Source organism: Dendrobates tinctorius, unplaced genomic scaffold, assembly GCF_039654945.1.
Source record: "Dendrobates tinctorius isolate UK_male_01 unplaced genomic scaffold, ASM3965494v1 ptg000011l, whole genome shotgun sequence".
In the NCBI taxonomy this organism is placed as follows: domain Eukaryota; kingdom Metazoa; phylum Chordata; class Amphibia; order Anura; family Dendrobatidae; genus Dendrobates; species Dendrobates tinctorius.
The window spans coordinates 8,047,021-8,069,236 of NW_027361679.1; the positions used below are offsets into that span (position 1 = coordinate 8,047,021).

General features: G+C 46.2%; 1 protein-coding gene across 2 annotated transcripts in view; it reads right to left on the reverse strand.

Annotated features, from left to right (window-relative positions):
* The window catches only part of LOC141100922 (venom factor-like), a 481,958-nt gene that overhangs the window by 431,403 nt on the left and 28,339 nt on the right, over positions 1-22,216 (reverse strand). For both annotated transcript variants that reach the window (XM_073589703.1, XM_073589701.1), the window contains exons 3-4: positions 11,395-11,560; positions 10,502-10,572 (exon numbers count right to left, since the gene is read on the reverse strand). In XM_073589703.1, coding sequence (XP_073445804.1) covers positions 10,502-10,572; positions 11,395-11,560 — 237 coding nt within the window. The remainder of the gene's footprint in view (positions 1-10,501; positions 10,573-11,394; positions 11,561-22,216) is intronic.

The following is a 22,216-nucleotide window of genomic DNA, read 5'->3' on the forward strand; positions in this document are numbered from 1 at the left end:
AGCTCCGCCCCCCTATCACGCCGCGTCCTCGCTGCTGCTTCCGGCCGTAGCACACGAGGTGCTGGCGTTCACCCGCTCCCCCGCTACGTGCGGTGCAGCCTTATCCTCCCCGCGTACAGTGATCATTTCGCCAACAGCCACCACCTGGGCTGATTGCGGCACTCAGCAAGCGGTACAAGTAAGTCCAGATAAATAAGTCCTATTTGGACTGACTGATCACTCTAACATCACTATATTAAGTGGTTTTTTTCTGTCTAGTGCCTGACATAACCAGCAAACCTTGCTCCTGCTTTATTCAGCTAGCAGGAAATATCACAAGCACTCTATCAGTGAAAGAGTTTTTACAGCCAAAAGCTCCATTACAACGCTTATATGAGAGGATATTGTTCCAGCTCACTTCTTTCATACAAATATAAGTGCAGAGGCAACTTTACAGCTGTGACACATTATCACGGTTACTAGCATTAATTATATTTAATTTTATTTGTTCAGCACTGTGAAAGTGGGCTATCAGTAAGCACCATGGTACCAACCTGAAGGAAATAGCAATAGTCAGAAAACTATAGTGAGTACAGTTAACATATTAAGTTTTAGTAAAGGATATTAACATTACTGATATTCTAATTCTATTAATATATTCTTTTATCAGCATCACTGACCACTATAAGAAATCACGAATACAACACCACGGGCGAGGTATCCGCCAGATAAACACCTTATATTATAAAGAATATTCCACAATCCCTTCATTTAAAAGTAAGTATTGGTTTATAATCCCCCCTTTTTTTTGTCCACTACAGACCTTTTTTCTGTTTTATACATCTGCTCAGTATAGCGCGGTAAGGTACATAATTATACAGTTCTTTAGTTTCAAACAGGAACCGACACAGTCCTGTCTCCCTACCAGCTGCATCTGAGCTATAATTTGTAGCTGGGTAGCGCCCGTGTATATTTCACTCTAGTTGTCTAAAATTCCAGTTGAGAGGTGTAAGAAGTTTGTTGATGGTTATAGCAACAGATTGTTTGCAGTTATTTCTTCCAAAGGGTGTGGAGCCAAATATTAAATTGAGGGTGCCAACAATTTTATCAGACCCATGTTTGGATTTTGTGTGAAATGATGTCCAATTTGCCGTTTTTTTGTGTTGTTCTAAAATACACAAAGGAAATGAAGGAATGTGTATAACAAAACTTATATAATTTCAATAATGTTCTGGAAGAAATACTTCATTTTCTGGAACAATTTCAAGGATGCCAACATTTTCGGCCATGAGTGTATATATACATATTTTTATGCTAGCTTTCTGACTGAGCACTCCGCCCTTCACCAACCTGTGATTTTAATTACATCCAATCACATTTGGTTCCTATCTTCCTATAAATATAGGCTTTACCAAGTTATTAGCCAGAGGTAAGTGTTCACACTAAGCAGTTAGATTAGGGACCCATTTGATCATGAGATTACCTTGACGTAGGTGAATGGGCTCACATTTTTGGCCAAATTTTGTGTTAAGCATCTCATGTGTTTTTGCTAAATTTCAAAAGCCATTATGCTGTTCACACTTCATATATTTCATATTGACATGTCTTAATGCAATTGAGTGCAACCATTTTTCTCATTTTGATATGTAAGCTGTTTTTTGGTATGCACCTTTTCAGACTAGTTCTTGATGTGCCGTCTGTTTTTCTGTTATTTGTACTGTATATATAGCAATGCCAGGTAGGCTAAGATAAATCCTAGCTCTGTAGGCTTTGATTAGTACACCTGGTTAGCTCTGTAAATAAACAAGCTAGGTGTTCATCTAAGTCAGTCTGCTGGGGAGGCTGAGCAGAATGGATTAGTCTTGAAGTTGAAGAGAAAAACAAGCCAGAACCTCTTTAAGAAGAGTCTACACAGTTTGGATGCACCAAACTGCAAGTATCATTATTTGCTATGGATGACAGCAGTTTTGTTTGAGTGAAATGAACCTAGCTCAGTGGTGTCTGAGTAGTCAAGGTCCATAATGTTTACAGTGGGTGAGGAAATTATTCAGACCCCTTTAAATTTATCACTCTTTGTTTCATTAAAGCTATTTGGTAAATTCAAAAAAGTTCATTTTTTTCTCATTAATGTACACTCTGCACCCCATCTTGACTGTACAAAACAAATGTAGACATTTTTGCAAGTTTATTAAAAAAAAAAACTAAAATATCACGTGGTCATAAGTATTCAGACCCTTTGCTCAGACACTCATATTTAAGTCACATGCTGTCCATTTCCTTGTGATCCTTCTTGAGATGGTTCTACTCCTTCATTAGAGTCCAGCTGTGTTTAATTGAACTGATAGGACTTTTGTAAAGGTACACACCTGTCTATATAATACCTCACAGCGCATGTCAGACCAAATGAGAATCATGAGGTCAAAGGAACGGGCCAAGGAGCTCAGAGACAGAATTGTGGCAAGGCACAGATCTGGCCAAGGTTACAAAAGAATTTCTGCAGTAACTCAAGGTTCCTAAAAGCACAGTGGCCTCCATAAACCTTAAATGGAAGTAGTTTGGGAGTTTCTGCAGTGCGTCTTCTGACCCTCTGTATAGTGATATCATTGCACCTTCTGTGCTGAGACATCAGAGCTTATCATTTGTATATGCAGAGACTTTGAAGACCTAGGCAGGAAAGTGAAGCTACTGTGAACGCAGGTCGTCTTCTCTTCCATCCTCCCTGTGGATGAACATGGCCCAAGGAGATTAAACAGGATTCTACAGGTCAACAACTGGCTACGTCGATGGTGCCATGAGCAATGTTTTGGGTTTCTTGTCCATGGAGTGAATTACCAGTATGATGGACTCCTTGCTAGAGATGGGTTGCATCTTATGAAAACAGGAAAACACATATTTGGTAGACGCCTTCATACACTCATCAGGAGAGCTTTAAACTAGTGCAATATGGGATGGGAAATGTACGGCCAGGAAGAAATATGCAGCTAATGAACCCCACTATTAGAAGTGGAAATAAAAAAACAAAAAAAACCTGAAAGAAAATAGAGGAGCAAGAGTAACCTACTACAAACTAAAATGCACAGCAAACAAAGTAGCACTCTATAGCGTTATTGCATGAAAATATGACATACAGTGGGGCAAAAAAGTATTTAGTCAGTCAGCAATAGTGCAAGGTCCACCACTTAAAAAGATGAGAGGCGTCTGTAATTTACATCATAGGTAGACCTCAACTATGGGAGACAAACTGAGAAAAAAAAATCCAGAAAATCACATTGTCTGTTTTTTTTTTCATTTTATTTGCATATTATGGTGGAAAATAAGTATTTGGTCAGAAACAAGCAATCAAGATTTCTGGCTCTCACAGACCTGTAACTTCTTCTTTAAGAGTCTCCTCTTTCCTCCACTCATTACCTGTAGTAATGGCACCTGTTTAAACTTGTTATCAGTATAAAAAGACACCTGTGCACACCCTCAAACAGTCTGACTCCAAACTCCACTATGGTGAAGACCAAAGAGCTGTCAAAGGACACCAGAAACAAAATTGTAGCCCTGCACCAGGCTGGGAAGACTGAATCTGCAATAGCCAACCAGCTTGGAGTGAAGAAATCAACTGTGGGAGCAATAATTAGAAAATGGAAGACATACAAGACCACTGATAATCTCCCTCGATCTGGTGCTCCACGCAAAATCCCACCCCGTGGGGTCAGAATGATCACAAGAACGGTGAGCAAAAATCCCAGAACCACGCGGGGGGACCTAGTGAATGAACTGCAGAGAGCTGGGACCAATGTAACAAGGCCTACCATAAGTAACACACTACGCCACCATGGACTCAGATCCTGCAGTGCCAGACGTGTCCCACTGCTTAAGCCTGTACATGTCCGGGCCCGTCTGAAGTTTGCTAGAGAGCATTTGGATGATCCAGAGGAGTTTTGGGAGAATGTCCTATGGTCTGATGAAACCAAACTGGAACTGTTTGGTAGAAACACAACTTGTCGTGTTTGGAGGAAAAAGAATACTGAGTTGCATCCATCAAACACCATACCTACTGTAAAGCATGGTGGTGGAAACATCATGCTTTGGGGCTGTTTCTCTGCAAAGGGGCCAGGACGACTGATCCGGGTACATGAAAGAATGAATGGGGCCATGTATCGTGAGATTTTGAGTGCAAACCTCCTTCCATCAGCAAGGGCATTGAAGATGAAACGTGGCTGGGTCTTTCAACATGACAATGATCCAAAGCACACCGCCAGGGCAACGAAGGAGTGGCTTCGTAAGAAGCATTTCAAGGTCCTGGAGTGGCCTAGCCAGTCTCCAGATCTCAACCCTATAGAAAACCTTTGGAGGGAGTTGAAAGTCCATGTTGCCAAGCGAAAAGCCAAAAACATCACTGCTCTAGAGGAGATCTGCATGGAGGAATGGGCCAACATACCAACAACAGTGTGTGGCAACCTTGTGAAGACTTACAGAAAACGTTTGACCTCTGTCATTGCCAACAAAGGATATATCACAAAGTATTGAGATGAAATTTTGTTTCTGACCAAATACTTATTTTCCACCATAATATGCAAATAAAATGAAAAAAAAACAGACAATGTGATTTTCTGGATTTTTTTTTCTCAGTTTGTCTCCCATAGTTGAGGTCTACCTATGATGTAAATTACAGACGCCTCTCATCTTTTTAAGTGGTGGAACTTGCACTATTGCTGACTGACTAAATACTTTTTTGCCCCACTGTATATGAAACATGAATTGCTTTACTGCACTAGAAAATATGAAAAATTTGAGAATACTTAACACATAAATTGGTCAATTAATGTGTGCCCGGCATCCACGATAAGGTGATTCTCGTTGCTGGGACCTGCATAATATGAATCCTCTCTTAGACTGAAGTCTACGTTTGGGAAGGTAGGATCCTGCGGTCATTAAAATTTACATTTTTAATTACAGCAGGAGCCTACTTACCCATAAAAAGGTAAACTTCAGTCTAAAGGGGGTTTTACACATAGCGATAGTCAAGAAACTTTTCAAAGTGCTTTATGATCCATGTAGTGCTGGACATGTGTTTATTTGACCACAACATTTTATTGGGTCCTGGTGTCTCAATTTAGTGTGATTGATTAACGAGAAGAGAGAGAGCCCAAAAAAAAAAAAAAAAAGTTCTAAGTCTTATCCTCCTATATATTCAGACATAGCTTTGGGATAGCATTTATGCAGGGGGCATTTATGCACACTTTATCCAAGTACAGTTTATCAAAGTACTGGCAGTTATAACATGGCAGTTAGACAGGGCAGGAGACAGGTAAGACATTTATATACATCTACTCCCTGTACATTTGGAGTACAACAAATATATACCATATGCATTTGTGTAATTTTAATCCTGGCCACTGCATTCACACACATCCACCGCCCTGGCATTAACTCTCTACACTCCATCCACATTGGCCCCTCGCTTCTTTCCTCTCCTATGTATAGCACTCATGCTCTTTTCACGTTGTTAAACTGCACAGATCCAGTCAGTCCCACCATTCAACATCAGAGACGCTCTCACAAATCACTTAACCATCTGCTCACTCTTTCTATCCTCCTTCTCCTAGTCGCAGGAGACATTGCTCCCAACCCTGGTCCCCCATGTTATAGAAAGTCAAACCTCCCGACTGCTACACTCAGAAACCCCTCTAATCTTATTAATATTCCCTGCATGCCATCTATCTCTCTTAATTGTGCACTTTGGAATTCTCGCTCAGTGTGTAACAAACTCTCCTTCATTCATGACTTTTTCCTTTCTAATTCTCTTAACCTCCTGGCTCTTACTGAAACCTGGATCCAGCAGTCAGACACTACCGCTGCTGCTGCTCTTTCATACGGGGGGCTTCACTTCTCTCATACCCCAAGATCAGACAATAGAGCTGGTGGGGGCGTTGGTCTGCTCCTATCACCAAAATGTACCTTTCAGGTTATCCCTCAAGTACCCTCACTTGTCTTCCCTTCTTTTGAGGTCCATGCCGTCAGACTCTACACCCCCTTCTCCATGCAAGTGGCGGTGGTGTATCGTCCTCCCGGCCCCTCCCATCAGTTCCTGGATCATTTTGCCACTTGGCTTCCACATTTTCTCTCCTGTAACATCCCTACCCTCATCATGGGTGATTTCAACATCCCCATTGCTCTTCCCCTCTCACCATCTGCTACTCACCTTTTATCTCTAACCTCCTCATTTGGCCTTTCGCAGCTTACTAATTCTCCAACGCATGAAGACGGAAACTCCCTCGACTTGGTCTTCTCTCGGCTTTGTGCAGTGGATGATTTTGCAAACTCCCCTCTCCCGCTATCTGACCACAATCTTCTTTCATTCTCTATCAAGAACTGCCAGGCTGCTCAGGTCACCCCCACTGTCCAGACTTATAGAAACATACAGGCCATTAACACCCAGAAACTTATGAAGAACTTGCTGTCTTCATTGGCCCCTATCTCCTCCCTCTCCTGTCCTGATTCTGCATTGAAGCATTACAATGAAACACTTCAAAGTGCCCTGGATGAATTTGCACCCCCTATAAATAGAACACCACAACGCAGACGGCGACAACCCTGGCACACGGTGCAAACATGTTTCCTGCAGCGGTGCTCCAGGTGCGCCGAACGTCTGTGGAGAAAATCCAATCTACCCGAAGATTTCATCCATTTTAAGTTTATGCTTAGAACATACAACACTGCCCTTCACCTCTCCAAACAAACCTATTTCAACACCCTCATCACCTCACTGTCCAATAACCCGAAACGTCTCTTTGACACTTTTCATTCTCTACTCAATCCAAGAGTACAGGCCCCAACCACGGAGCTCAGAGCTGACGATCTGGCCAATTACTTCAAAGAAAAAATTGACCAGATCCGACAGGAAATTATCTCCCAATCACCTCATACCATGCACTGTCCTCCCTCCCCCACTGCATCGAACTCACTCTCTGATTTTGAACCAGTCACAGAAGAAGAAGTAAGCAGGCTCCTTGCATCTTCTCGCCCAACTACTTGCACCAGTGACCCATTTCCGTCACAGCTCCTTCAGTCCCTTTCCCCTGCTGTCACCCCTCACCTAACTAAAATATTTAACCTCTCTCTCTCTTCTGGTATTTTTCCCTTCTCATTTAAGCATGCCATCATACATCCACTACTTAAAAAACCATCCCTCGACCAAAACTGTGCCGCTAACTATAGACCTGTCTCTAATCTTCCCTTCATCTCTAAACTCCTGGAACACCTGGTCCACTCCCGTCTTATCCGCTATCTCTCAGAAAACTCTCTTCTCGACCCTCTCCAATCCGGTTTCCACTCTTTACACTCCACTAAAACTGCCCTCACTAAAGTCTCTAATGATCTGCTAACAGCTAAATCAAATGGTCACTACTCCATGCTAATTCTCTTGGATCTCTCTGCAGCATTCGACACTGTGGATCATCAGCTCCTCCTCACTATGCTCCGTTCCATTGGCCTCAAGGATACCGTTCTCTCCTGGTTCTCCTCCTATCTCTCCGACCGCTCCTTTACTGTATCTTTTGCCAGTTCCTCATCCTCTCATCTTCCCCTTACTGTTGGGGTCCCCCAAGGATCGGTTCTAGGTCCCCTCCTCTTCTCCTTGTACACTGCCCCTATTGGTCAAACAATCAGTAGATTTGATTTCCAGTACCATCTCTATGCTGATGACACCCAATTATACGCTTCTTCTCCTGACATCACGCCAGCCTTTCTAGAAAACACCGGCGATTGTCTAAACGCTGTGTCTAATATCATGTCCTCACTATATCTGAAACTGAACCTGTCAAAGACTGAACTCCTGGTGTTTCTTCCCTCTACTAATGTACCTATACCCGACATTGCCATTTCTGTGTGTGGTTCCACTATTACTCCCCAGCAACAGGCCCGCTGTCTTGGGGTCATACTTGATTCCGAGCTTTCCTTTGCCCCCCACATTCGATCACTGGCTCGCTCTTGTCATCTGCACCTCAAAAACATTTCTAGAATTTGACCTTTTCTTACCTTTGACTCTGCAAAAACTCTTACTGTTTCTCTTATTCATTCTCGTCTCGACTATTGTAACTCTCTTCTAATCGGTCTCCCTCTTACCAAACTCTCCCCCCTCCAATCTGTCTTGAATGCTGCAGCCAGGATCATATTCCTCACCAATCGTTACACCGATGCCTCTACCTTGTGCCAGTCATTACACTGGCTACCCATCCACTCCAGAATTCAGTATAAACTTATTACCCTCACTCACAAAGCCCTCCATGGCTCAGCACCACCCTACATCTCCTCCCTTGTTTCAGTACACCACCCTACCCGCGCCCTCCGTTCTGCTGATAACCTGAGATTAGCATCCTCAATAGTCAGAACCTCCCACTCCCGTCTCCAAGACTTTACACGTGCCGCGCCAATTCTTTGGAATGCACTTCCCAGGTCAATACGATTAGTCCCCAATACCCACAATTTTAAGCGTGTCCTGAAAACGCATTTATTCAGACTGGCCTACCACCCCAACACATTAACCTAATCTATCCCTGTGTGGCAGAGCCAAAAGTTTTACCATAACCAGGTTCCCCGCATCATGTTCCCACATGCTTTATGCCTCCATTAGCCCTCTGTGTCTGTACTGTTACACACTTAACATTATGACTGGTCCATACAATCAGGGTAACTGTTACCACCCACCTTTCGTGTCTCCCTCTTTCCTCATAGACTGTAAGCTTGCGAGCAGGGCCCTCACTCCTCTTGGTATTTGTTATAATCTACTGTATGTGATTATTGTTATGCTGTAATGTCTATTGTCTGTAAAAATCCCCTCTGAAATGTAAAGTGCTGCGGAATATGTCGGCGCTATAAAAATAAAATTTATTATTATATTATTATTATTATAGCGATATCGCTAGCAATATCGCTAAAATGTCACTGATTTTGTGACGTTATAGCGATATTGCTAGCGATATCGCTATGTGTGATACTTACCTCCGACCGGCTCCCCTGCTGTCTGTCGCTCATCGCGCGAGATCAGGCGGCTCCATTTCTCGTCGTCTGCTTCCTGCTGGGCTTCCTGCTGTGTGAGACGAGCGACGCTGGACGCGGGCGGGAGGACATCTGGATCGCTGTGTGTGAAAGGTAAGTATTGTCCGCTGCGTCGCTGCTGCTTCGCTGTGAGATCTTCCTGTGTGGATGCTCACTAGCGATCATTTAGCGATGCACCAGCGATCCTGACCGGGTCGTATCGTTGGTCGGATCGCTGGTGCATCGCTAAATGTAAAAGGGCCTTAAGAGAGAATTCACATTAGGCAGGTCTCAGCAACGAGAATTATCTTATTGTGGCTGCCGGGCACACATGAATTGGCCAATTTATGTGCTAAGTATTCTCAATTTTTAATATTTTATAGTGCTGTAAAGCAATTCAAATTTCATAGCTGTCATGTTTTCATGCTATAGCATTACAGAGTGCTACTTTGTTTGTTATATATGGAGATGGCTACCCTTAGTAAGCACCTGCTCACACCTGATTTCTGTTTGAAAGTTGCGTTCAGTCTTTTGATATTGGTGTACAAATGCACAGAGCATGGGAAACAAACAATGAGAATTGGAGCTGCTAACTGGAAGAGAGATATGATGTCATAGGCGTCATTGAAACTTGGTGGGATGATACACATGATATCTGTCTTAGATGGTTAGCGAATCCTGCGATGCATTGAGCAGGGGGTTGAACATGATGACCTGGAGGCCCCTTCCAAGTCTGACATTCTATGATTCAATTCAAACGCTGATTTCTCAGGAATGGAAGAATGTACTGACCAAGTAAGGTACTGATGCACTTATCTTTGAAAGAGCTACAGGTTCATATAAATAGTTTCTGGTGTGAAATTGTGAAGTTCTTATGACTGATTGCTTTCAAAAGGAATCTGTCAGCAGAATTTTGCTATGGAATCTAAAAGCAGCAGGGTGTTGGGGCAGAGAGCCCAATTCAAAGTATTTCACTTACTGGACTGCTTAGTGTAGTTTGGATAGAATCTCTGTTTCCTCTGCTGTAGATGTAGTGATGGTCAGAATGCTGAGCTGTATATAACCCGCCCACACCCCCTGATTGGCAGCTTTCTGTGTACACTGTCCATAGTCAATAAGCTGCCAATCGGTGGGGGCGGGGTTATACAGATTAGATGAACTGCCAGACACAAAGCATCTTCTCCTGCAACGATAATCTCCTGCTAATAAAACACTGATTGTATTGAGACTACAGAAGCTGCTGAGCAAGTGACATATCCCTAAAATCAGGCTCTCTGCACTTATATTATGCTTCTTTCAGATTAAATAGCAAAACTCTGCTGATATAGATTCTCTTTAATGACCAAAGCAAATTTATCTATGCCTTTATAACTATGTAGAAATTGCATAAATCCCATTGAATTTGACATTGTTTTTTTTTTTCAAGGAAAAATATACCTTTCTAATGGTGATTTACAAACTAGTTTTATGTTCTCGGTTTTACTATTATATATACCTGAAATAACACAATGACTTCTCGTTCTGCAGGATCCAAGTTTTGATCAGTGGAGAAAATCCTGTAGTTTACTGGAACAAAATAAAAGTAAAGCGAGCATAAGCTAGTGTCTTGTCTAAAAAAGATTACTTCCACTGATGGATAGGAAACTTGTTATTACTGTCTGACCACCCATCACTGAGACCCCCGTGATTTCAAGGCTCCATCCATGAGAGTTGCTCTCTATTCTATCAGGGTACTCTCAATTTACCGTATATGGTACAAATAGTTTAGCCGGCTGTTTTTATTTTGTTAAACAAAAATGGTATCGCGATAAAACGTGGCAAACATCATCTTAAAGGGGTTGTCCATCTTTTTTTCCTTAAATACATGTAATTGGGGCAAAAAAATTTATTTGCAGTTTGGTTTCATAAAATTTTTTACCTTTTACAGGCTTCTTGTTTCCCTGTGTTTTCAACTGTAATGAAGTTTATGGCCATAAATCTACTAAGGGGAGCTTAGAAAAACCAAGATAAAAGACAAATTCTTCCATCATCTTAATGAGAACCTCAGTCAACTGATTGTGCAGGAAGCACTAGACGGTACAGGGCAGAGGTTATAGAAGCTAAATGGTCCAACATTTTTCACGAAACCCAATTGCAATAAATGATTTTTTTGCGCCAAGTAAAAAAAAATTACCCCCAAAGGTGGATGACCCCTTTAAGTCAATAGAATTAGTCAGACTTGTTAGGGTTTAATTTAAAAGAGATCTATCAAAGCAGGTACAACAACCTTTATCATGTGAACCCTTGTGTTAAACAAGACAATCCATAAAATACAATATACATTTTTAACATTCAGAATTTTGAATAATATGTCAGTGACTCCAATATGATCATAAATTGTTACATTACCGTTTTGGTTTGGCGTATAGATGGGTTTATCTGTTTGGATGAATATATAACCCGTGTGGGGGGAAACGAGGATGACTTTTTCTATATTGAAGAGTTGTGGTGAACTGGCATGTACAATGACATATTGTTTTTCATTGATGTCAGAAGAAAGGTAATCGTATGGAATCTGACAAATAAATGAAATAAAAAATTAAAAGCAAGCCTTCATCACCACACATTAAAATGGGAATCACTGTTTACAATATATGACTATTGTGCAATACAGAGACTGAATTAAAATTGTACTACCAAATTACGATTTTCATTTATCATATATACTCGTGTATAAGCCGATCCGAGTATAAGCCGCCCCCCCTAATTTTGCCACAGAAAACTGGGAAAACTTATTGACTCCCGTATAAGCCTAGGGTGGAAAATGCAGCAGCTACGGGTAAATATCAAAAATAAAAATAGATACTAATAAAAGTACAATTAATTGAGACATAAGTAGGTTAAATGTTTTTGAATATCCATATTGAATCAGGAGCCACATATAATGCTTCATACAGTTCATGATGGCCCCATAAGATGTTCCATACAAAATACACCCCATATAATGCTGCACAAAGGTTAATGGCCCCATAAGATGCTCCATAGAATAATATGCCCCATATGCTGCCCCATAAGATTCTCCATAGAATATGCCCCATATGCTATTCCATAAAGGTTATGGCCCCATAAAATGCTCCATAGAATACGCCCCCATGAGATGCTCCATAAGGTGCTCCATAGATTATGCTCCATAAAATGTTCCATAGAATATGCCCCATTTGCTGCTCCATAGATTATGCCCCCATATGCTGCCCCATAAGAAGTTCCATAGATTGTGCCCCCATATGCTGCCCCATAAAATGCTCCATAGAATATGCCCTGTAGGCTGCTCCATAGATTATGCCCCCATATGCTGCCCCTTAAGATGGTTCCATAGATTATGCCCTCATATGCTACCCCATAAGATGCTCCATAGATTATGCCCCCATATACTGCCCCATAAGATGCTCCATAGATTATGCCCCCATATGCTGCTACAAATAAAAAAATGACATACTTTCGTTGCTGGGGGTCAGGTGCCAGTGTCCTGAGCAGGCGGGGACACCAGCATGCTATGGGGGCCAGGTGCCGGTGTCACCGCTGGCTCAGGGTTCCGACACCTCAGATATTCACCTGTGTCCGGTCCACCGCTGCCGCTCTGTCTTCTGGGTCCTCTGTCAGTGACGTTCAGGCAGCAGAGGGCGCGGCGCGCACTAACTATGTCACCGCACCCTCTGACCTGAACATCACAGCCAGAGAACGCAGAGGACAGAGCAACACACAGCGGTGGACTGGGGACAGGTGAATATTGCATATACTTACTCCCTCCTGGCACGGTCTCTGCAGCCTCGCTTCTCCCACGGCCTCAGGCTCTTTCCTTCAGTGGTCACGTGGTACTGCTCATTAAAGTCATGAATATGCGCATATTCATGACTTTAATGAGCGGTACCATGTGACCGCTGAAGGAAAGAGCCTGAGACCATGGGAGAAGCGGGGGGCTGCAGAGACGTGTCGGGGGGTGAGTATGATCTGACACCCCCGCTCCCCCTCCCCGGTTGACCCCCTGGCGTATATGGCTCATGTATAAGCCAAGAGGGGGACTTTCAGCCCCAAAAAATGGGCTGAAAATCTTGGCTTATATGCGAGTATATACAGTACCTTATGATGTCAACAGTAAGGTCTCATTAAGACGACACGTATTCTCGGACAAGTTCCATCCATGTTTTTCACTGAAAATATCAGACAGCACTCAGATGCTATCCGTTTGTGGTCCGTTCTTCACAGACTGTTTAATATGAGAAGCTTGAGAAACCTTCATCAGTTAATTTTTTCATCCAAGAAAAACTGAAGGTAAAATCTAACACACTGACCAAACAAACACTGATGAAACGTGGACTGTTTGTGTGTATGAGCAAAATCAGTGACGTTTGAAAGAGCCCTAACCCTATTTGGTTTGGTCCTATCCTATACAATTGTTCAGAACACATGGCAGTTAAAAGAACCAGAAAAAATGTTTTTGGGTTATGCTGCAAGAGTAGCACATGATAGCCATTCTCTTTTAATTATTTTGTCGGGGCTCTATTTTTGGCCAAGCAGACAAGGTAACCATCCATACATGCTGTGGAGGAAAGACCAGTTCCTCCCACATCACCAATGTGACGTAAATTCACAGGCACAGCTCTCCGGTGCCCCCTTTGACTCTCAGGTCAGTAAGGGAACTGCACCTAGAGCAAATGGCTGCCGGGGAGGATGTCCTGTTACCCACTGGGTATTCTAAGATTCGTAATCAGAGTAAAAGCATCAGCCCAAGATTAATTTTATGGTTTAATTGCCTTAAGGGCACACTAGATAATTACAGAAATATACAGTAAGCTATACAATGGAATTACAGTGGATTTGCAGTCAGAGTAAGATATAACAATAAGGGTACAAGACTTAGAGATATTAAGCTGGAGGTCAATTTACTAGGTTGTAGGTTGCATGTGGATGCCGGGAGCTCTGCCGTCCACAGGTACAAGAATCTTAGTTGCCGGACAGACCCCAAAGCGTGGGCCGCTGCTCCCCTTGGCAGATCTGTCCCCAGTTCCTTCTTAGATCATCATCGTCTGGTTCTTCTGTCAGAGTGAGACTGTCTGCCATGTGCTCCCAGTTCTTAAGCATGCTGGGTTCCTCCCCCCTGTGTCAGAGGGCGGGCTAATAATCTCCACCCTTTAGTTCCTGCAGAACTTATTCCCAATATCTAAGAAAGGGGGTAACTTCCTCCAGGATGATTGGATCAGGACACGAGAGGTACCAGTGAATGCGGTTTGTTTTGCCTGTCGTGTGAAGAGCAAACATGGTCCCATTGGGTCGCTGTGGAGGGCCAATCTCTATATCTCAGGTCCCAGAGCCCTCACTGACTCAGGAGTCGCACTGCCAGATGCGCAATTTCCTCAGGGTCACACGGATATTTTTTAGGAGTCTATAACTCGAAAGGTGTGCCCATAATCCATGATCCTAGGATGGAGTCGGAATGGCTGGGAGAGACAACTGATGTGTATTTCTGTGTCCAGCTGACAGATATATTCTAATTGAAGCCCCCAGGCACCTTCCTGCCCCATGCTGGCGTGGCTCCTACTCAAGCTTTGAAGTTCTGTTTTGGCCTTCTCTCATTATCATACTAAAAGGCATGCTATTCAACATTGGCGCACTAAATCCTGCATTCTTCATCATACCTCCCTGCTTTAGAGGGCGCTAGGGGGGTATCACATTCCTGTGTTCCCCCATGCGCCCTTTCGCACCCTCTCCTTGCCGGGACAACCCATCAGCGTTACCATGGTCCCTGCCTCTTTTGTGGCGAATGGTGAAGTGATACTGCTGGAGAGCGAGGCTCCAGCGTAGCAACCTCCCATTCGTCACAGAGACCGTGTGTAACCAGCTGAGGGGGTTGTGATCTGTTTCCATGGTGAATTGGCCTCCGTTCAAGTATGGCAGCAGACGCTGCAGGGCCCACACAATTGCCAGACATTCCTTCTCCATCGTGGAATAGGCCACTTCCCTCGGCAGGAGCTTCCAGCTCAGGTACAGAACGGGGTGTTCATGGCCCGTAGTGTCGACCTGGCTGAGCACAGCACCGAGGCCGAAGTTGCCGGCTTCGGTCTGCACTATGAACGGCCGCGTGAAGTCAGCTGCCTGTAGTGCAGGAGAGCTAGAAAGGGCAGTCTTGAGCGCCTGGAAAGCTGTCTCACAGGCGACTGTCCAATCGACTGCGATGGGCAGCTTCTTCTTGGTGAGGTCCGTCAGGGGCTTGGCCAGGGCACTATAGTGTGGAACAAACCTCCTATAGTACCCGGCAGTCCCCAAGAAGGACATCACCTGATTCTTGGTCCTGGGGGTGGGCCAGGATGCGATGGCATCCACCTTCCCGGGCTCTGGCTTCAGAGCTCCCCCACCTACCCGGTGTCCCCAGGTAGTGGACCTCACTCATACCCAGCTGGCATTTTTCCGGCTTAATGGTCAAGCCTGCTCGCTGGATCTGCCCGAGCACCTGCACCAGGTGCTCTAGGTGATCCTCCCAGGTGGGACTGAAGATGGCAATGTCATCCAGGTACGCGGTCGCATACCTTTCCAGTCCCTCGAGCAGCGTGTTGACCATCCTCTGAAAAGTGGCAGGGGCATTCTTCATGCCGAATGGCATCACCATGGACTCGTACAGTCCAAATGGGGTGATAAAGGCAGAGCGTTCCCATGCCCCAGGGGTCAGGGGAATCTGCCAATACCCCCTGCTCAGATCCATGATGGTCAGGTACTTGGCCCCGGCCAGCTGATCAAGCAGGTCATCGATGCGCGGCATTGGGTACACATCGGTGACCGTCACAGCGTTGAGCCCCCGGTAGTCCACGCAGAACCGCGTAGTTCGGTCCTTTTTAGGGACGAGGACTACAGGCGAAGCCCACACGCTGTTGGACGCTTGGATCACTGCCAGCTTCAGCATTTCGTCTATCTCTTGGCGCATGTGCTGCTGCACCTCAAGAGAGACCCAATATGCTGAACACCGGATCGCGGGGTGATTGCCGGTGTCCACGTCAAGGACGGCTGTCTCAGCCCTTCCGGGCAGGCTGCTGAACAGCTCCCGAAAGGTGTGTAGGGTGACCCCCAGCTGGGAACATTGGTCTTCTGAGAGCAGGTGGCCAACCTCCACATCCTCGATGGATCCACCCGCCTTGGCTTGGGTGAGCAGATCCAGGAGGGTTTCTACCTCTCCCTCCTCGGGAAGGTTGCGCACTGGGTGGGCACAAGCCTCCCGCTCATGATGGGCCTTCATCATGTTCACATGGAAGGCCTTCCTCTTTCCACGGGCGTGGTCCAGAGTGACCAGATAGGTGACAGTGTTGAGCCGCTGGTGCACGAGGTATGGGCCCTCCCAGGCCGCCTGAAGCTTGTTTTGTGGTACGGGGACCAGTACCCATATCTTTTGACCCACCTCATAGGTCCGCTCACAAGGATTCTGGTCGTACAACCGCTTCTGGTCAGCCTGGGCTTGGGCCATATTGTCATGCACCAGCCGTGTCAAGGCCATCATTCTGTCCCGGAAGCGCACAACACACTCAATGACCGACACTCCAGGGGTGGCCAAATCCCCTTCCCATGCTTCCTTCACCAGAGCAAGGGGCCCCCGTACACGTCGCCCATACAGGAGCTCAAAGGGGGAGAACCCCGCTGAGGCCTGTGGGACCTTCGCGGTAGGCAAACAGCAGGTGTGGGAGATACCGCTCCCAGTCTCTCCTGTGGGAGTCAACCAACATCTTCAGCATCTGCTTTAAGGTGCCATTGAACCGCTCACACAGACCATTGGTCTGTGGGTGGTACAGGCTGGCTACCAGATGTTGCACCTGTATCTGCTTCTAGAGAGACTCCATCAGCTGCGACATGAACTGGGTCACTCGGTCGGTGAGCATTTCCTGGGGAAACCCCACTCTGGAGAAAATCTCCAGTAAGGCCACTTTGTCGGCCCGAATGGATGACAAAGCTACCGCCTCCGGGTACCGGGTGGTATAGTCCACTACCGTTAGTATGAAGCATTTCCCGGAGCGGCTGGGAGTGGACAGAGGTCCAATGAGATCCACAGTGGCCCTATAGAAAGGCTCTTCGATGATGGGCAGAGTTACCAGTAGGGCTTTGGGGCGCTGCCCCGCCTTCTCCACCCTCTGACAGGTGTCACATAAACGGCAGTAGGCAATCACCTCGGTCCTCATTCCCGGCCAGTAGAAATGCTGAGCTAGACTGGCCCTGGTTTTAGTGATCCCTAGGTGTCCAGCCATGGGAATCTCGTGTGCGATCCGCAACAATTCTGCCCTGAACGGATAGGGTACCACTAACTGTTGGTCCCTGGGCCACGCATCCGGTCAACCCTGCTGGACCATTACTCGGTACAGCTGTCCCTGATCTCAGACCACTCGCTCACGGTCGGACTCCAGGGGAGGTTGTGCCGCCTGCTCCTTGAGAGCTTTCAGGCTAGCGTCAGCTTCCAACGCTGCCTGAAATCCCTGACTCGATGTGGCAAAAATTGACGAGACTGCCACATCCTCTGTCAGCTCGCCGGGATGTCTTCTGGCCGCTGTCTGACTCGGCAGCCACTTGGTCGGAGAGGGGGAAACCATCAGACCTCCGCGAGACTCCTTGGGCTCCGGCGCTCGTAACAGCGGCAACGACCGGTGAGACCACAGGTAGCGCCTGCTTCCCCTCGGCCCCTGACCAAGTCGCCGGGTCAGACAGACTTCTCTGGCCTCCTGACATCCTGGATGCGGGGAACTCCTGCCCTGGGGTCTTACCTGGTGGCTCCTCTCCCGGGTCGCCCCCTCCCCCATGGCCTGTTCCTCTTTCTGCAGAGGCCCTAGACTCAGTAGGCTGGATTCATTTAGGGGCCCTTCACTGCCCATAGCCACCCCTCCCTCCACCTCTGAGCTCTCCCCTGCAGTCTTCTCACCTGTCCTCACTGTGAGCCCTGTGTGTGTAGTGTCAGTGCATGGCTTACCATCAGGTTTCACTCCCTCCTCCACTGTTGGAGGCATATTCAACACATTAACATTAGCATTCACAGTAGAGTCATGACATTCTTGGGGAGCCAGACTAGGGGGTTCAGTGGCCACATACTGAGACACTAGCCACCCCAAATTGGTCCCAAGCAACACATTGGCAGGAATATTTGGCATTACTCCCACCTACCGCATTCCCCTCCCAGCGCCCCAGTCCAAAAACACCTTGGCGACAGGCAGCGCCGGTTCAACGCCTCCAATTCCGGAGACGGAAAGGGTTTTCCCAGGCACCAAATCTTGAGGGGATACCACCTCAGGACGTACCAGGGTTCGTTCAGCGCCTGTGTCCCACAGTCCCATGAGCGCTGAGCGGCCGATGGTGACGGGTTGGTAATTGACCAGGGACCTCCCACCACCCCCTCCCACACACAAAACAGTGGACTGTTTCTGGGACAGGGATGGGGCCTTATGGCGCTGGGGACACGCAGCCTTAAAGTGTCCCGGCTGGTTGCAATGATGACAACATCTGGGTTCTGCTCCTGGCCTGGAGAGGGCAGCAGGGGGTACACCCCTTGCACTCTGGGGGCTGGGGGGACAGGGGCAGGATTGGGCTTACCCCCTCTCCAGGTGTTGCTGGCAGGCTTCTTTGGCTTGGAGGCCCTGTTGGCATATTCGTCTGCCAGGGCGGCTATAGCAGAAGCCCCCTTTGGTCTCCAGTCACGGAGGAACTGCTGGAGGTCCTCTGGGCAGTTTCACAAGAACTGCTCCGTGACGAACAGTTCCTGGAACCTCCTGGCGGGTGGTGAGCTCTAGACCCGAGATCCAGTGCTCCGCAGCTCTTAGCAGTGCCCGCATGTGGTCGGTCCAGGTGTCCTTTGAGCCCCGCTGCAGGCGCCGGAACTTCCTGTGGTACTACAACCTCACTCCCGGGTGAGGTTGTACTGCTGGATCAGGGCCCGCTTGATGCTGTTGTAGTCCTGCTCCTCCCCGGCAGGTAAGTCCCGCAAAACCTCCAGGGACTTATCCCTCAAACGGGGGGTCAGGTACCTTGCCCACTGATCCAGGGCCAGATGGTGTTGGAGGCAGGTTCTCTCAAAGGCCAGCAGAAAGGAATCCAGGTCTCCATCCTTTTCAAGCAGGGGGAAGTCCTCCGCCCAGACCTTGGAAGCCTTGGTCCCCGGTGGGGCTGGAGCGTCCAGCGGGAGCCAGTGCTGAGCCATCTCCAGTCGGTGCAGGCGCTCCGCAGCTTCACGGCATTCTGCAGCCTGCAGCACACGTTCGGCATGCTCACGCTCCGCTGCTTTCTCTGCCGCCACCAGGAGTCTAGGGAAAAGAATTTTTGGATTAAACGTGCGCTGCTAGACAAATGACTCCTTCCAGATTGCGTACTTTATACTTTTAATTCCCAACGCGTTTCGAAGTTAACACTTTTCCCTCAGGGGATGATATGTACATAGGGTGTACATGTAGGGTACATATCATCCCCTGAGGAAGAAGTGTTAACTTCGAAACGCGTTGGGAATTAAAAGTATAAAGTACGCAATCTGGAAGGAGTCATTTGTCTAGCAGCGCACGTTTAATCCAAAAATTCTTTTCCCTAAATCTGATGATTTATGGTCACGGAGTGGCCATTTGGATGTGCAGCAGGCTGACCTTTGTTCCTTTGTGTCTGAAACTCTCCTACATAAGGTGAGTATAACATCTTGATTTATATCTATTTATACTTGGGTAAGACCCTATTGCGCTCTTTCTCTTTTAGTTTTAGCCACCAGGAGTCTGTCATGGGCATCGTCGTTACCAGCCTCGAGCTGTGCCATAGCCGCTTGGAAAAGGGCCTCCGATCTGGACAGGCTGGGGCGGGCAGGTGGTAGACAGTCCACTGCGGGACTGAGAACAGGGGTCTGGCTCCTTGGGGAGCCCTGGCTGAGCTCCCCCTCGCCTTCATTGGTATTGTCCTCCACCACCTCCTCATAGACCATAGCATTGGCCTCCCCCTTTGCCTTACTCCTGGTGCCTTCCGCCATCTTGGGAAACTCTGGTTACTGACACAGCTGCAACCCTGACCTCGCACACAACTTATTATATTTGCACTCTGACCATCTAGTGCTGGGCTGACCTTAAGACCCCATCAGTGAAAGTTACAGCTGGTAGTCTTTAGTGTCTGGGAGTAGAGGTCCCACGCACACTATTACTCTGATCCCACCGCTGCCACCAATGTGGAGGAAAGACCAGTTCCTCCCACGTCACCAATGTGACGTAACTACTGTACACAGGCACAGCTCTCCGGTGCCCCCTTTGTCTCTCAGGTCAGTAAGGCAACTGCACCTAGAGCAAATGGCTGCCGGGGAGGATGTCCTGTTACCCGCTGGGTATTCTAAGATTCGTAATCAGAGTAAAAGCATCAGCCCAAGATTAATTTTATGGTTTAATTGCCTTAAGGGCACACTAGATAATTACAGAAATATACAGTAAGCTATACAATGGAATTACAGTGGATGTGCAGTCAGAGTAAAATATAACAATAAGGGTACAAGACTTAGAGATATTAAGCTGTAGGTCAATTTACTAGGTTGTAGGTTGCATGTGGATGCCAGGAGCTCTGTCGTCCACAGGTACAAGAATCTTAGTTGCCGGACAGACCCCAAAGCGCGGGCCGCTGCTCCCCTTGGCAGATCTGTCCCCAGTTCCTTCATAGATCATCATCGTCTGGTTGTTCTGTCAGAGTGAGACTGTCTGCCATGAGGTCCCAGTTCTTAAGCATGCTGGGTTCCTCCCTCCTGTGTCAGAGGGTGGGCTAATAATCTCCACCCTTTAGTTCCCTGCAGAACTTATTCCCAATAACTAAGAAAGGGGGTAACTTCCTCCAGGATGATTGGATCAGGACACGAGAGGTACCAGTGAATGCCGTTTGTTTTGCCTGTCGTGTGGAGAGCAAACATGGCCCCATTGGCTCGCTGTGGAGGGCCAATCTCTATACCTCAGGTCCCAGACCGAACCGCAGCGATTTGCATACATCCCAAACAAGATAAAAAAGGTATTTATGCCTCAAAGGTGCAGGGTCGAGGGAGCCAAAAGCCCTAATAGAATCCTTATGGGACGCACAATTGGGTGATCTCTTTACATGATATCACTAAATATGGGTGACAGATTCCCTTTAATGCATCCCCCTGCGCTTTTTATTTATATAAAACTTGGAAAAGCAATTACTCGGGAATAGAATAAATGACCAAAAAAAACAAAGATCCAGAATTAATCAGCATTATAGCGACCTAACACAGATTAAATCAGATGGGGTATTAAAGCCTGCTGATAGGTTTCCTTTACTGAATCAGGCTATAAAGTCAACATATGCTTTATAGCAGCACTTCAGCATGGTACATTCTGACAATACAGGGCTAGAAACAAAATAAGTGATGCAATCTGGGTTCATATAAACCCTCTAAAATAAGAAAAGGACATAGTTGAAAAAAGGTATCCTAAAGACAGAAGATATAAAACTTGTATAAAAAGAACAAAAAATATGAATACACCAATGGGATATGTAAATGTTGTGTGTGTGAGCTTATAAATTCAGGCCTTTCACATCCAGTACTTTAATTCCCCAAACAGTGAACAGATCCATGGCAGCACCCTCCATCATCACACCTAAATATTAAAGGGATCTGTCACCATGTTTTTGCTAACCCATCTGAGAACAGCATGATGTACAGACATAGAACCTGATCTAAGCGATGTACCACTTATTGGGCTGCTTGTTGTCATTTTGATAAAATCACTGTTTGTTTTGCTGCAGATCTAGCAGTTCTCTGAATGCTGAGCTCTGTATAACCCCGCCCACACTACTGATTGGCTGTTTTCTGCCTGCAATGTACACAGCTGTCAATCAGTGGTGGGGGCGGAGCTATACAGAGCTCATTAATATGGAAGACTACACGGCAGCAGGTTTACTAGTCCTTTAGTGATATTTGCTTATAAAACAGTGATTTTATCGAAACTACAGCAATCAGACCAGTGACATTTCACTGAATCAACATCTCTGTCTCTACATTATGCTGTGACAGATTCCCTTTAGCATAATTCTAAATAATAAAGTTTTATTAGTTTCTTTTCTCTTTTAGAAAACTGATTTTTACAGGAGGGTACTGAGTCTAGACCATTGAATGTCTACACAGCCTGTCAGCACAGTGAAGCAGAAGTAGAAATCTAAATGCAAAAAAGTAATAAAAAATATTTGTCAT